The 15,796-nt window shown below is 47.5% G+C and overlaps 1 protein-coding gene across 1 annotated transcript in view; it reads left to right on the forward strand.

The window, feature by feature from the left end:
- Positions 1-15,796, forward strand: part of tmem67 (transmembrane protein 67) — a 439,599-nt gene that overhangs the window by 190,422 nt on the left and 233,381 nt on the right. The window contains exon 10 of the mRNA XM_072468028.1: positions 7,475-7,583. Within this exon, the coding sequence (XP_072324129.1) occupies positions 7,475-7,583 (109 nt within the window). The remainder of the gene's footprint in view (positions 1-7,474; positions 7,584-15,796) is intronic.

Raw genomic sequence — 15,796 nt, forward strand, 5'->3', positions numbered from 1 at the left:
TCGGTGGAAAAAACTGGTCTGCAGTGTGGGGGTCGAGGATGGAGTTTTAAAAAATTCATTCATGGGCCAGACCAGGTAAGATTTGTTTCCACGTTGATGAACCAGATTGTTTTTTATAACAATCTACAATGGTTTCATCGTCCTAATTGTAGATTTTATTTTATTGAAATCAAATTTCATAATCTGTCATGGTGGGATTTTAACCCAGGTCCCCAGAACGTTACCCTGCGTTTCTGGATTACTAAAAACATTGTGCTGCTGCCTCCCGTACTGTACTGTGGTGGGGTCAGCCTGGTGTTTACAATAGTTACCCAGAAGTTAGGAGAGGTTTAAATTTTTAAACTTTATATGAGTAACAATTGGTGTAACACTGGCAGAAATATCCAAAGTTTGCAATATAAATCACATTTTTGGATGGTTCCTATGGCAGCATAATTGCCGAGAGGAAGTTAGCACATGTGGGCAATTGCCATGCCAACCCTTACCTGTGAATGTCCAAGAGAGAGTCCCCAGCACTTGGTTGGGGTACCCCCAAATCCAACGCTGTGGAGCTCAGAGGTTAGAGCCTATTTTATGTTGATTTATTATATGTGATTAATAACAATACACTGAATGTCCTTATGCTGTTTCATTGCTGTTTTGCTTTTGCTGACATCTGAGGTAACATTAATTTTCAAATTATTTTTTAAATGCACATTTGTTCATGGCATTTATGCATTGCTGGCAAGGCCTCCCTTTGTTGCTCATCCGTAACTGCCCTTCAGAAGGTGATGGTGAGTTAAAATGAGTCAAATTGGAAAACATGTGTTAGGCACTGCCATACTGCTTTGCTTCACATGTACATGCTCCTTCAATTCCAGTACTGGTTGAGGTTATTCATGAAGGCCTGCCTTCTCAAACTTTCCCCTCGCCTGAAGTGTGGTGACCCTCAGGCTAAATCGCCAATGGGGAGAGAAGTCTATGGTCCTCCTGGGACCATAGCAACATGTACATTTTTACATTTTAAATAATAATACTTCAGAATTATTCGTTGACTTCTAGGACAGACTGCCACAAATGCATTATCTACTGATTCCAACAAAGCACTCAGACAAGAATTCAGTAGTGCAGAGAGATATATGTTTTTGAGACAGGAAATATTAAGGATAGGTTGAGAAATTATTTCATTTTGAACTGGAGAGACTGAATCCTTGGGCTGAATTTTGCCGGGTGGAATATGATCCAGACATCAGTCTCCATTGCAGATAAAGAACCGAGATGTGGCCACGGGATGTCAGTGGTGATCTTCCCAGAGGCAGCCAATGAAAATGCCACCTCGAGGAACTCCAACCAATTAGGAATGGTGGCCAAGTTCCTGGATCAGGAAGTCCATTCAGCACAACCCATGGATAAAGCTGCTGGTCTCCTTCACAGTGCGGGCACTGTTGAGGAGGCAGCTTCAGGTGCAGCAGTGACATAAAGAAGGCACCTTCATGTACAACTTACTGGAGACTTTAATGAACTGGCTGCAGTGCCATTCCTTTGATTTTGGGAAACTGAGCATTATGAGCTCCTGTTTTTAATAAAACGTATTGCATCTAGATCTTCTCACTGGGAGGTGAGTTCTCCCAGTGAGCCAGAGAGAAGACAGCCAGAGTGAGACAGTAAAGAGTGAGTTTGAGAATTTGAATCTAGGTGGGAATTGAATTGAACTGAATTAAATCAGTAAGGCAGCTCCTTTTAAATTTCAGGAGTTTAAATTAATTTAAATTAATTTAAATTAAACTATTGTGCAGTGTGGGTTAACAAGGGCTGCCCCACCCACTCACATAACTGGTTGGCAGTTAAGTGTCAGTCACTTAAATCGACCTTGATCTAAAAGCAGGTGGGGGAGGGGAGTCAATTCAGGACAGTTTAAAAAGAGGAACTTGTAACTCACTCCCAGTGAGTTCTCCCAGTGAGCCAGAGAAGACACAGCCAGAGTGAGACAGCAAAGAGTGAGTTTGGGAATTTGAATCTAGGTGGGAATTGGAAGCTGGGTGGGGAGGAAGTGCTTTTTATCCCTGGTAAGTGACTGGTAAGTAGTGTTTCTGTTTTTCTGTTTCTTTTCATTGGTATATTTATTTATTTTTTCTTTGTTGTTTTTTTTGTTGAAATTGTAGTTGTTGAAGTTAACCGAAGGTTTAAGACATGGCAGGAGATCTCAGACATGTGTCATACTCTTTGTGTGCGATGTGGGAGCTCAGGGACACGTCCACTGTCCCTGGCTCCTTCACGTGCAAGAAGTGTGTCCAGTTGCAGCTCCTGTTAGACCGCTTGACGGCTCTGGAGCTGCGGATGGACTCACTTTGGAGCATCCGCGATGCTGAGGACGTCGTGGATAGCACGTTTAGCGAGTTGGTCACACCGCAGGTGAAAGGTACTGAGGGAGATAGAAAATGGGTGACCAAAACACAGAGCAAGAGTAGGAAGGCAGTGCAGGTGTCCTCTGTGGTCATCTCCCTGCAAAACAGATATACCGCTTTGGATACTGTTGAGGGAGATGGCTCACCAGGGGAAGGCAGCAGCAGCCAAGTTCATGGCACCGTGGCTGGCTCTGCTGCGCAGTTGGGCAGGAAGAAGAATGGCAGGGCTATAGTGATAGGGGACTCAATTGTAAAGGGAATAGACAGGCGGTTCTGAGGACGCAATCGAGACTCCAGGATGGTATGTTGCCTCCCTGGTGCAAGGGTCAAGGATGTCTCGGAGCGGCTGCAGGACATTCTGGGGGGGGAGGGTGAACAGCCAGCTGTCGTGGTGCATATAGGCACCAACGATATAGGTAGAAAACGGGACGAGGTCCTACAAGCTGAATTTAGGGAGCTAGGAGTTAAACTAAAAAGTAGGACCTCAAAGGTAGTAATCTCAGGATTGCTACCAGTGCCACGAGCTAGTCAGAGTAGGAATGTCAGGATAGAGAGGATGAATACGTGGCTCGAGAGATGGTGCAAGAGGGAGGGATTCAAATTCCTGGGACATTGGAACCGGTTCTGGGGGAGGTGGGACCAGTACAAACCGGACGGTCTGCACCTGGGCAGGACTGCAACCGATGTCCTAGGGGGGGTGTTTGCTAGAGCTGTTGGGGAGAGTTTAAACTAATGTGGCAGTGGGATGGGAACCGATGCAGGAAGTTGGAAGGTAGTAAAACAGGGACAGAAATAAAAGGCAGTAAGGGGGAAAGTGTAAGGCAGAGAAGCCATAGTCAAAAATCAAAAAGGGCGACAGTACAAGGTACAGTGACTGAGGGGAGCTCAGTGAATAGGACCAGGAATACTAAAAGAAATAAAACGGGAAGTGAAAACATTAATGGTAAGCGATGTGGCAGGTTGTTACATGAAGATATGGGTTCGATGACAAGTAAAATTAGGAGAAAGGTTAAGAGGAAATATAACTTAGGAGAGGTTACTGATCGAGGTGTTAAGATTCAGAACAGAGGTAAAAAAGCCAACATAAGTGTACTTTACCTGAATGCTCGTAGTATTCGGAATAAGGTAAATGAGTTGATGGCGCAAATCATCGTGAATGACTATGATTTAGTGGCCATTACTGAAACATGGTTAAAGGATGGTCACGACTGGGAGTTAAATATCCGAGGGTATCAAACTTTTCGGAAGGACAGAGTGGATGGTAAGGGAGGTGGTGTAGCTCTGTTATTTAAGGGTGACATCCGGGCAACAGTAAGGGATGACATCAGTGCTATGGAGGATAAGGTTGAATCCATTTGGGTGGAAATCAGGAATAGTAAGGCGAAAAAGTCACTGATAGGAGTAATCTATAGGCCACCAAATAGTAACATTATGGTGGGGCAGGCAATAAACAAAAAAATAACAGGTGCATGTAGAAATGGTACAGCAGTTATCATGGGGGATTTTAATCTACATGTTGATTGGTTTAACCAGGTCGGTCAAGGCAGCCTTGAGGAGGAGTTTATAGAATGTTTCCGCGATAGTTTCCTAGAACAGTATGTAATGGAACCTACGAGGGAACAAGCGGCCCTAGATCTGGTCCTGTGTAATGAGACAGGATTGATTCAGGATCTCATAGTTAGGGATCCTCTCGGAAGGAGCGATCACAATATGGTGGAATTTAAAATACAGATGGAGGGTGAGAAGGTAAAATCAAGCACTAGTGTTTTGTGCTTAAACAAAGGAGATTACAATGGGATGAGAGAAGAACTAGCTAAGGTAGACTGGGAGCAAAGACTTTTAGTGAAACAGTTGAGGAACAGTGGAGAACCTTCCAAGTGATTTTTCACAGTGCTCAGCAAAGGTTTATACTAACAAAAAGGAAGGACGGTAAAAAGAGGGAAAATTGACCGTGGATATCTAAGGAAATAAGGGAGAGTATCAAATTGAAGGAAAAAACATACAAAGTAGCAAAGATCAGTGGGAGACTAGAGGACTGGGAAATCTTTAGGGGGCAACAGAAAGCTACTAAAAAAGCTATAAAGAAGAGTAAGATAGATTATGAAAGTAAACTTGCTCAGAATATGAAAACAGAAAGTAAAAGTTTCTACAAATATATAAAACAAAAAAGAGTGGCTAAGGTAAATATTGGTCCTTTAGAGGATGAGAAGGGAGATTTAATAATGGGAGATGACGAAATGGCTGAGGAACTGAACAGGTTTTTTGGGTCGGTCTTCACAGTGGAAGACACAAATAACATGCCAGTGACTGATGGAAATGAGGCTATGACAGGTGAGGACCTTGAGAGGATTGTTATCACCAAGGAGGTAGTGATGGGCAAGCTAATGGGGCTAAAGGTAGACAAGTCTCCTGGACCTGATGGAATGCATCCCAGAGTGCTAAAAGAGATGGCTAGGGAAATTGCAAATGCACTAGTGATAATTTACCAAAATTCACTAGACTCTGGGGTGTACCCGGCGGATTGGAAATTAGCAAACATGACACCACTGTTTAAAAAAGGAGGTAGGCAGAAAGCGGGTAATTATAGGCCAGTGAGCTTAACTTCGGTAGTAGGGAAGATGCTGGAATCTATCATCAAGGAAGAAACAGCGAGGCATCTGGATGGAAATTGTCCCATTGGGCAGACGCAGCATGGGTTCATAAAGGGCAGGTCGTGCCTAACTAATTTAGTGGAATTTTTTGAGGACATTAACAGTGCGGTAGATAACGGGGAGCCAATGGATGTGGTATATCTGGATTTCCAGAAAGCCTTTGACAAGGTGCCACACAAAAGGTTGTTGCATAAGATTTGCATGGCATTAATGGGAAAGTAGTAGCATGGATAGAGGATTGGTTAATTAATAGAAAGCAAAGAGTGGAGATTAATGGGTGTTTCTCTGGTTGGCAATCAGTAGCTAGTGGTGTCCCTCAGGGATCAGTGTTGGGCCCATAACTGTTCACAATTTACATAGATGATTTGGAGTTGGGGACCAAGGGCAATGTGTCCAAGTTTGCAGACGACACTAAGATAAGTGGTAAAGCAAAAAGTGCAGAGGATACTGGAAGTCTGCAGAGGGATTTGGATAGGCTAAGTGAATGGGCTAGGGTCTGGCAGATGGAATACAATGTTGACAAATGTGAGGTTATCCATTTTGGTAGGAATAACAGAAAAGGGATTATTATTTAAATGATAAAATATGAAAACATGCTGCTGTGCAGAGAGACCTGGGTGTGCTAGTGCATGAGTCGCAACAAGTTGGTTTTCAGGTGCAACGGGTGATTAAGAAGGCAAATGGAATTTTGTCCTTCATTGCTAGAGGGATGGAGTTTAAGACTAGGGAGGTTCTGCTGCAATTGTATAAGGTGTTAGTGAGGCCACGCCTGGAGTATTGTGTTCAGATTTGGTCTCCTTACTTGAGAAAGGACGTACTGGCACTGGAGGGTGTGCAGAGGAGATTCACTAGGTTAATCCCAGAGCTGAAGGGGTTGGATTACGAGGAGAGGTTGAGTAGACTGGGACTGTACTCGTTGGAATTTAGAAGGATGAGGGGGGATCTTATAGAAACATATAAGATTATGAAGGGAATAGATAGGATAGATGTGGGCAGGTTGTTTCCACTGGCGGGTGAAAGCAGAACTAGGGGGCAGAGCCTCAAAATAAGGGGAAGTAGATTTAGGACTGAGTTTCGGAGGAACTTCTTCACCCAAAGTGTTGTGAATCTATTGTATTCCTTGCCCAGTGAAGCAGTAGAGGCTCCTTCATTAAATGTTTTTAAGATAAAGATAGATAGTTTTTTGAAGAATAAAGGGATTAAGGGTTATGGTGTTCGGGCCGGAAAGTGGAGCTGAGTCCACAAAAGATCAGCCATGATCTCATTGAATGGTGGAGCAGGCTTGAGGGGCCAGATGGCCTACTCCTGCTCCTAGTTCTTATGTTCTTATGTTCCACTTCGACATTGCTGGCCCCTGACACATTGATAGGGAATGGTGGGTGCCGGGGAGAGAGGGGTGGTCCTGTGCTGTCAAGAAAACTTCAGTCCATTGTTAGAGTGGAAATGAGTGCCTTATTAGTGACATAGAACATAGAACATACAGTGCAGAAGGAGGCCATTCGGCCCATCGAGTCTGCACCGACCCACTTAAGCCCTCACTTCCACCCTATCCCCGCCCTATCCCCGTAACCAAATAACCCCTCCTAACCTTTTTTGGTCACTAATAGCAATTTATCGTGGCCAATCCACCTAACCTGCACGTCTTTGGACTGTGAGAGGAAAGCGGAGCACCCAGAGGAAACCCATGCAGACACGGGGAGAACGTACAGACTCCGCACAGACAGTGACCCAGCAGGGAATCGGACCTGGGACCCTGGCGCTGTGAAGCCACAGTGCTAATCACTTGTGCTACCGTGCTGCCCTAATTGAGTACCTACCACTGTTGGATGGGTAGCTGTTGCCATTGCAACCCCTCTTCCAGGAATAACTCATGGAGGGGGGAGCATTTCACAGAGCCAGCCCAACATGATTCAATCAAAATTTTCATGCCTGGCCTCCCCATACCAGAAGACCATAAGACCATAAGACATAGGAGCGGAAGTAAGGCCATTCGGCCCATCGAGTCCACTCCACCATTCAATCATGGCTGATTTCAACTCCATTTACCTGCTCTCTCTCCATAGCCCTTAATTCCTCGAGAAATCAAGAATTTATCAACTTCTGTCTTAAAGATACTCAACGTCCCGGCCTCCACCGCCCTCTGTGGCAATGAATTCCACAGACCCACCACTCGCTGGCTGAAGAAATTTCTCCTCATCTCTGTTCTAAAGTGACTCCCTTTTATTCTAAGGCTGTGCCCCCGGGTCCTAGTCTCCCCTGCTAATGGAAACAACTTCCCTACGTCCATCCTATCTAAGCCATTCCGCCTGCTTCCAAAGCCTCATCGACCTGGTTGAGAAAATTCAGCCCCCCTTTTGTTGTTCTCACATTCCCGTGTACCTATTGATAAATAACAAAGCATATTTATATCAAATATGTCAAAAATTTAATTTTTCTCAGGCGAAAGACACTGCCCTGGTTGTACTATGATAGTCATATTGATGGTTCACCATCGAGAATTCTACATCAAGAACCATTTCAAACAGTATTTCATTTGAAGTCATTTAAAGTAAGTATTTTTTTTACTACACTGACTCAATGCTGAGCCAAGCTAGTTTGAAAATAAAATAAAATTGTTTATGCATTTACCAGCAAATATTAAGGATTTAGTGGCTCCAAAGTTTATTTGCAAAGCAAATGTCACACAGTTTATTGCTAGAGGTGAAAATATTCACACGAAGGTCTGAGTATAAGTAAAAAAGCAGTTTATTTTTGTAAGGGCCACGAAGAATCCAGCACGAGTTTAAGGATACAAAGTAATAACATTTATTTACAATAACATATATAGATATATAAAACAGCAGCAGCAACTTCCCTTGCTGCACATACCTTCCTGCTGGTTCCAAACTGGCCAGCTTTATTTATACCTGGAGTTTACTAATGGTTTCTCCGCCCCCCTCATTCGGGAAGCTCATACTCCCACAGGATTGTGGGATTGTCATTAGTCCCCAGCCAATGGTAAGCAGGCAGGTTATAACATCCCTCCCCCCCAAAGTCCAAGGAATCCACCAAAGACCCTGGCGAAGGAGGGCGTCGGACTCGTTTTGCCGCTGGCCGGACACCATTTGCCCACGGCGCTGGATCAGGCGGCGTGTAACGAGACGGCGACCAACGCTTCCGTGATGAACTGCGTAACGGTTGTACATACACGGCCCGTGGACCCAAGGGTTCCCCCTCTGATGCGTCCTGTGTCTCCATCTCGGAGTCAGAGTCTGCTGCCTCCATCATGTCAGCGTCTCTATCTCCATTCGGTTCTGTAACGACCTGCGCAGGCTTTCAGTGAGGCACCAGAGGAAGATTGTGAGGACTACCTTCCATTGTCTCTGGTCTCTGTGGCTGTAGAAATGAGCTCCGGGGGCGGGGAATCTTTGGAGGGGATAGTCCTCTGGACCGAACGTGGTCTACATGTTTGCACTGGAGACGACCCTGGGCTTGCACCTGGTAAGATATAGGGCCCGTTTGGCGAAAGATTACGCCAGGAACCCACTGGGCACCACCAGCAAAATTCCGAATGAACACTGGGTCACCGGGCGCAAACTGCTGAATCGGCCGATGCCGAGAAAATCCCTGTCCCTGCCGTTCTTGTATGCAGCGTACTTTTGCGCCAATGTCCGGGAAAACCATACTAAGGCGGGTGCGAAGTCTCCGGCCCATTAGGAGTTCTGCGGGAGCTACCCCAGTCACCGCATGGGGGGTGGTCCTATACGTAAACAAAAAGCGAGCCAGTCTCGTGTCCATTGATCCGGAAGACTGCTTCTTTAGGCCTCTTTTGAATGTCTGTACTGCGCGTTCTGCCAACCCATTTGAAGCCAGGTGGTAAGAGGCAGTGCTGATATGGCGTATGCTGTTCATCTTTATGAACCTCGCAAACTCCTCACTCGTGAATGGAGTGCCGTTATCCATGACCAGCACCTTGGGGAGGCCATGCGTACGAAAAGACAAACGCATCTTTTCAATTGTCGTGCAGGACGTTGTCCCCTGCATCTTATGCACCTCTAGCCATTTAGACTAGGCGTCGATTAATAGAAGGAACATGGATCCTTGAAAAGGGCCTGCGAAATCTGCATGCAAGCGTGCCCAAGGCCGCCCTGGCCATTCCCAGTGATGTAGGGGCGCGGCCACCGGAAGCTTCTGATGCTCCTGGCAAATGGAGCAGTTTTGGGCCACCTTCTCAATGTCGGCGTTGAGGCCTAGCCACCAGACATAACTCCGGGCCAACATTTTCATTTTGGTCACACCTGGATGCCCATTGTGCAAGTCTCTTAGTATCAGCTCCTGGCCTTTTTCCGGGACAATCACACGCGTCCCCCACAAGAGGATGCTGTCTTCCACGCTGAATTCTGTCAGCTTGGAGGAAAATGCCCTCCATAACACGTTGAAAAATACTCCAAAGGGCAACCGTGTATATTGATACAGGCCCCGGTGTGTATTAATCGTTACATATGGTCGGGAGGCAGGGTCCAGCTCCAACTGTAGGTAGGCGTGACTCATATCTAATTTTGTGAACGAGGGTCCGCCTGCAAACGTCGCGTAGAGATCCTCTATGCGAGGCATTGGATATCGGTCGAGTCGGGAAGCCGTATTCACTGTAAGTTTATAGTCGCCACACAAGCGAACTGCGGCATCTGGCTTCATTACAGGTACAATTGGTGCTGCCCAGTCAGCAAACCGGACGGGCCTGATAATACCAAAACTCTCCAAATGAATGAGCTCCCCTTCTACCTTCTCGAGCAAGGCGTAAGGCACCGGGCGCGCCCGGAAATAGCGCGGCGTGGCTCCTGGTTCGACTTGGATACGGGCTACGGCCCCTTTTATTTTCCCCAAACCAGGCTGGAATATATCTGGGTATCGTCCTAGCACCTCAGTCAACCCTACCAAAACTGTTTGGAGGATGTGCTGCCATTGCAACCGCAAATGGCGCAACCAGTCCCGACCCAACAGGCTGGGCCCCTGGCCACGCACCACGATAAGTGGGAAACGCCCCTCCTGGCGTCCATAAACAACAGGGGTCATTGTAGTTCCTGCAATGTCCAGTGGTTCCCCCGTGTAGGTGGCCAACCTGGCCTGTGAGTCGGTTAATGTAAGGGTCTGCATACCCTGCTTGACGCGGTCGAATGTCCTCTGGGCGATCACGGAGACCGCTGCGCCAGTGTCCAACTCCATCTCAAGCGGGTGACCATTGACCCGTACTGTCACCTTAATGGGGGCCACACGGGGAGCTGCCACACAATGCAGCTGCAGGCAGTCGTCCTCCGTCTCCACGTCCTCAGGAGTCGTCGCCGCAGATTCATCCACATGGAAGGTACGGCCCGTGGGCTGGTCCCAGTTTTGGTCGGAACGACGGCGCCCCCAGGACCGGCGTCCGCGACGGGGTCGACGCCTACAAGTCTGACACGGACATGGCTCCTCATCCATTGGTTCTGGAGAAGGCTCCCTTCGGGGAGGAATGTCCGATGGCCAGTGGCGTCGGTCCGGACGTCGCCTCGCCCAAGGTACCGCAGGAGTGCGGGGGACGTTTTCGGACGGAAAGGGTTGCGCCCCAAGGCATGCACTTCCATTCCCTATAGCTCCTGCACTCCTCGTTCTGCGCTCTCTCGGGACAATACTATTTGAATGGCCTGTTGAAAAGTCAATGTTGGCTCCGCTAACAACTTTCTCTGGGTGGCCGCATTGATAATACCACAAACCAAACGGTCGCGTAACATTTCTGACAAGGTCTCACCATAGTCACAGTACTCCGCAATCCTGCGTAGCCTGGATAGAAAGTCGGAAAGGGATTCTCCAGGGGTCCTCTCAGCGGTATTAAACCGGTAACGCTGGACTATCGTGGACGGGGTTTGGTTAAAATGTTGCCCTACGATATTCACAAGTTCATCAAACGTTTTGGTGTCCGGCGCAGCTGGGTACGTAAGGCTCCTAATCACCCCAAACGTATGCGGGCCGCAGGCGGTGAGCAATATGACCACCTGGCGTTCGTTTTCGGTGATATTGTTTGCCCGTAAATAGTAACGCATCCGTTGTGCGTACTGGTTCCAGCTTTCCAGCGCAGCATCAAAAACATCCAAACGTCCGTACAGAGGCATGGTATAATAGAAAACAACTTCCAACCTGTATCCAACAAAAATCCAGGGAGGTGGCTTCAGCAGTGTAGACAGCTATTCACTTTAACCCTCGTCGCCAGTTTCGTAAGGGGCACAAAAAATCCAGCACGAGTTTAAGGATACAAAGTAATAACATTTATTTACAATAACATATATATATATATATAAAACAGCAGCAGCAACTTCCCTTGCTGCACACTCCTTCCTGCTGGTTCCAAACTGGCCAGCTTTATTTATGCCTGGAGTTTACTCATGGTTTCTCCACTCCCCTCACTGGGGAAGCTCATACTCCCACAGGATTGTGGGATTGTCATTAGTCCCCAGCCAATGGTAAGCAGGCAGGATATAACATTTATTATATCAGAATTCTGGGAGAAAAGGCCTGAGGCTCCGCAGCCTATTGACAGCACCCTTTCTCACTTGAGCTAAGACTCACACGGGTTAATATCCAGATTCAAGGGGCGGAATTAGTTGTATTCTCATTTACATACAATCAATCAACTATATTCGCGTCACACTTCATTACATGCAGTCAATCAATTTTCTTAGCATCCCAGTGACCACATATATGGTTAAAGTGGATGTTGTCTTACCCACCCCTAATTTCATATAGAAGTCATTCAAAACTAACATAATGATGCCCTGTCTGCAGCTGGTGTCCTTGGGCTTATCAAGGACACATAGCATTCCTTGTTCTGTGAAGCTGTTATCAGCGGCATGGATTTTTCGTTAACTGGTGGTAAAGCTTAACTGATTGACCAGATCTACCCAATGTGGGGCATGGTCCGAGATGGCTATGGCCGAATACTCCGTCCCTGTCACCTTCGGGATCAGTGCCCTTCCCAGGACAAAGAAGTCTATCCGAGAATACACCTTGTGGACATGGGAGAAGAAGGAAAACTCCCTACTCCTGGGCCTAGTGAATCTCCAGGGGTCTACTCCTCCCATCTGCTCCATGAAGTCCTTCAGCACCTTGGCCGCTGCCGGCCTCCTCCCGGTCCTAGACCTGGACCGGTCCAGCCCTGGATCCTGCACCGTGTTGAAATCTCCCCCCATTACCAACATTCCCGCCTCCAGGTCCGGGATACGCCCCAGCATACGCTTCATGAAGTTTGCATCATCCCAGTTCGGGGCATATACGTTCACCAGAACCACCGCTTCCCCTTGTAATCTGCCACTCACCATCACGTATCTACCCCCACTGTCCGCTACTATGGTCCTCGTCTCAAACACTACCCGTTTCCCCACTAATATAGCCACCCCTCTATTTTTCGCATCCAAGCCCGAATGAAATACCTGTCCCACCCATCCTTTACGTAATCTGACCTGATCCGCCAGTTTCAGATGCGTCTCCTGTAGCATGACCACATCTGCCTTTAATTTCTTTAGGTGCGCGAGTACCCTTGCCCTCTTAATCGGCCCATTCAGCCCTCTCACACTCCACGTGATCAACCGGGTCGGGGGGCTCTTTACCCCCCCCCGCCCCCCCCATGTCGACTAGCCATCCCCTTTTTTAGACCAGCTCCTCACCCGGTTCCTACGCTCCCGTTTGTCCTCCCGACGGTGTCCTCCCGTCCCGACCACCCCGCCCCGTAACAGCTCCCCCTTTCCCTTAGCAGCAGCAACCCAGTTAACCGCCCCCCCCCCCCCCAGCTAGACCCCTTTCTAGCGTAATTGCGTCATATGTGTTTCAACTGTCATATGTATTTCAACTATCCTAACTTCCAATGAACACCATAAAACGAATATTTTCTTATTCTTACATACGTGATTTTGTACCCTGATTAAAATTCCTCGTGTATCAAAATTACCCTGGAAATGTCAATGATAACCTTTGAAAATAAAAATTTGTTAATTACACTCAAACTATGATCTTTAAATCACAATGTCAGACGACACACAAATATCACCACACTCACAAAGGAAACCTAGCACTTTAGTGCTTTAACCAAAATTAGTGAGGTAAAAATCCTTCTGGTTCATATTCTAAAGTTGCAAATTATAAACTCAAGGTTACTTCTCAGAAGATAAATCTTAGCAGAGAGATATTAACATTCACAGACCAAACACACACATTCTCATAGGTCGCAAATATCAGAGTTAACTGTTAGCCCTCTCTCATGACTACAGATTCTCAAAGAGACAGCAATTTCATAATCACGTAATTAAAATACTGAACAAGATCTGCCATTCTCCTTCATCATAATACTTTATCTGTGTTATTCCATTGAAGTCAATTTCCACTGATTGATTTTATAGGCATTAGCTATTCGTAGAGACGTATATATTTTTTTGTGCAGATGACCTGCTTGCTGACATGGTTAAATTTTGTACAGAACCTAAGGAGGCAGAGAACTTGGAATTATGCCATTTGCGTTTTTTATGTGATCTCAAACATTATTTATTCTTTCCTTTAATATTACTGAAATTTCTTGTTCTTTAAACTGAATTCAATCTTCAATGTTCGCTATTTATCCAGTGTTTGAAAGAGACATTACTGGGTTTGTTTTTTGATTCAAATGAATTGAATTACTGCCGAGTTTATCTGGACAGTTTAAAAGGCTGAATCTCAAACTGAAAACCGATCTTGCAAATTTGAAACGATCTGAAGTTCTTCCAGACAAGGATCCATTGTTAAGTTTCTAACCTTAATCTTGTATTGACTTTACTCCCCTTTTTTTGTTTTGGAAGGGGGATTTGTCATCCTCAGATATTTCTGAACAAAAAGCTGATTGAGCGTTTCAGCCCCTTATTTTTTTACTGTGCCGCAGTGTCTCTTATTGAAATCCACCCGGCTTCCACTTTTATTCATTGGGTTACAACGTTTCATGGACATTGTACCTTCCCCTCCTCATTCCTCAATGATCATGAGGTCTGATCTTCTGGATTTTTACTTTATTTGATTTTTTTTTTCTTTTCCTTTGGACATGTCTAAACTTTTAGTTAATTTAAAATGCCCATCCCCAGGGAGCCTGTTTCTTTCCCCTCTCCTTGAGACATTCCAGGAATGCTGCACGATCTTTTGGGCAAATTGTGGGTAGTCACCACTGTTGTATTATATTGTATATATGGGGATTACGGTAAGGCCCCTGTACTACAGGTACGGGGGTAGATCTCTGCCTGCTGGCTCCGCCCAGGAGGCAGAGTATAAATGTGTGTGCTCTCCGAATAGCAGCCATTTTGTAAGCTGCTGTAGGAGGCCACACATCTCTGTGTAATAAAGCCTCGATTACATTCTACTCTTGTCTCGTCGTAATTCATAGTGCATCAATTTATTACACAGAGATTTTTCAGAGATGGACCTCCGCATCAAGCCGGATCGCCTGTAGCTGCATTCTCAAGCAGACAACGCCAAAAAGGACTTCGAACATTGGCCAGCTTGCTTTGAAGCATACATCGGGTCTGCGGCAGACCCAATCTCAGAAGCACAGAAGCTCCAGATTCTGTACACGCGGCTGAGCTCCAACGTTTTTCCTCTCGTCCAGGACGCGCCTACCTACGCAGAGGCCATGGCACTACTGAAGGAGAATTACGCTCAGCAGACCAACAAGATCTACGCCAGGCACCTCCTATGCACGCGGCACCAACTTCCCGGTGAGTCTGTGGAAGATTTCTGGCATGCCCTGCTCACCCTGGTGAGAGACTGTGACTGCCAGGCCGTTTCGGCTACTGAACATTTGAACCTGCTAATGAGGGACGCGTCCGTTATGGGCATAAGGTCTGACTACATCCGCCAGCGCTTCTTAGAAGGGGCCACGCTTGACCTCGCGGCGAAACTAGCGCTCTCGCTCACGGTCGCCTCACGCAACGTACAGGCTTATGCCCCCGACCGCACGCCCGCCCCCCCCCTCCCCCCCCGTGCATCGTGGATCCCGGCAGCGGCCACACCATCGTGGACCCCATCAGAACTGCCCTCAGCCAACCCAACGCCATCGCTGCACGGCAGCCAACCAACCCCGGGGGACCCAAGTGCTACTTCTGCGGACAGACAAAACACCCCCGGCAGCGCTGCCCGGCGTGGAGCGTGCTCTGCAAGGCCTGTGGCAAGAAGGTACATTTTGCTGCAGTGTACCAGGCCCGCTCAATCGCTGCTATTGTCCCGGCACCCCCCACGTGCGGCCAGTGGGCGCCGCCATCTTCCTCTCCTCAGAACACGTGCGGCCCGTGGGTGCCGCCATCTTGCTCCTTTCACAACACGTGCGGCCCATAAGCGCCGCCATCTGGCTTGCCTCAGAACTAATGGGCACCGCCATCTTGCCTGCCCCAGGACACGTGCGGCCCGAGGGCGCCGCCATCTTGTCTGCCCCAGGACATGTGCGGCCCATGGGCGCTGCCATCTTACCCGCCTCAGGACCCCTGCCCGTCGGGCACCTCATCGGGCAGCTCATCGCCTGCAACCGCTGACGGCCAGCCGCGTCTCGCCTCGGTCACGATCGACTATCTCGACCGCACAACCTCGCGACCGCTTCGACAAAGGTGAACGTCAACTGGCACGAGATATCCTGCCTTCTGGACTCCTGGAGCACTGAGAGCTTCATCCACCCCGATACGGTAAGGCGCTGCTCCCTCGCGGTACACCCCGCTAACCAAAGAATCTCCCTGGCCTCCAGATCCCACTCCG

The sequence above is a fragment of the Scyliorhinus torazame genome, chromosome 11, assembly GCF_047496885.1.
Source record: "Scyliorhinus torazame isolate Kashiwa2021f chromosome 11, sScyTor2.1, whole genome shotgun sequence".
Taxonomy (NCBI): domain Eukaryota; kingdom Metazoa; phylum Chordata; class Chondrichthyes; order Carcharhiniformes; family Scyliorhinidae; genus Scyliorhinus; species Scyliorhinus torazame.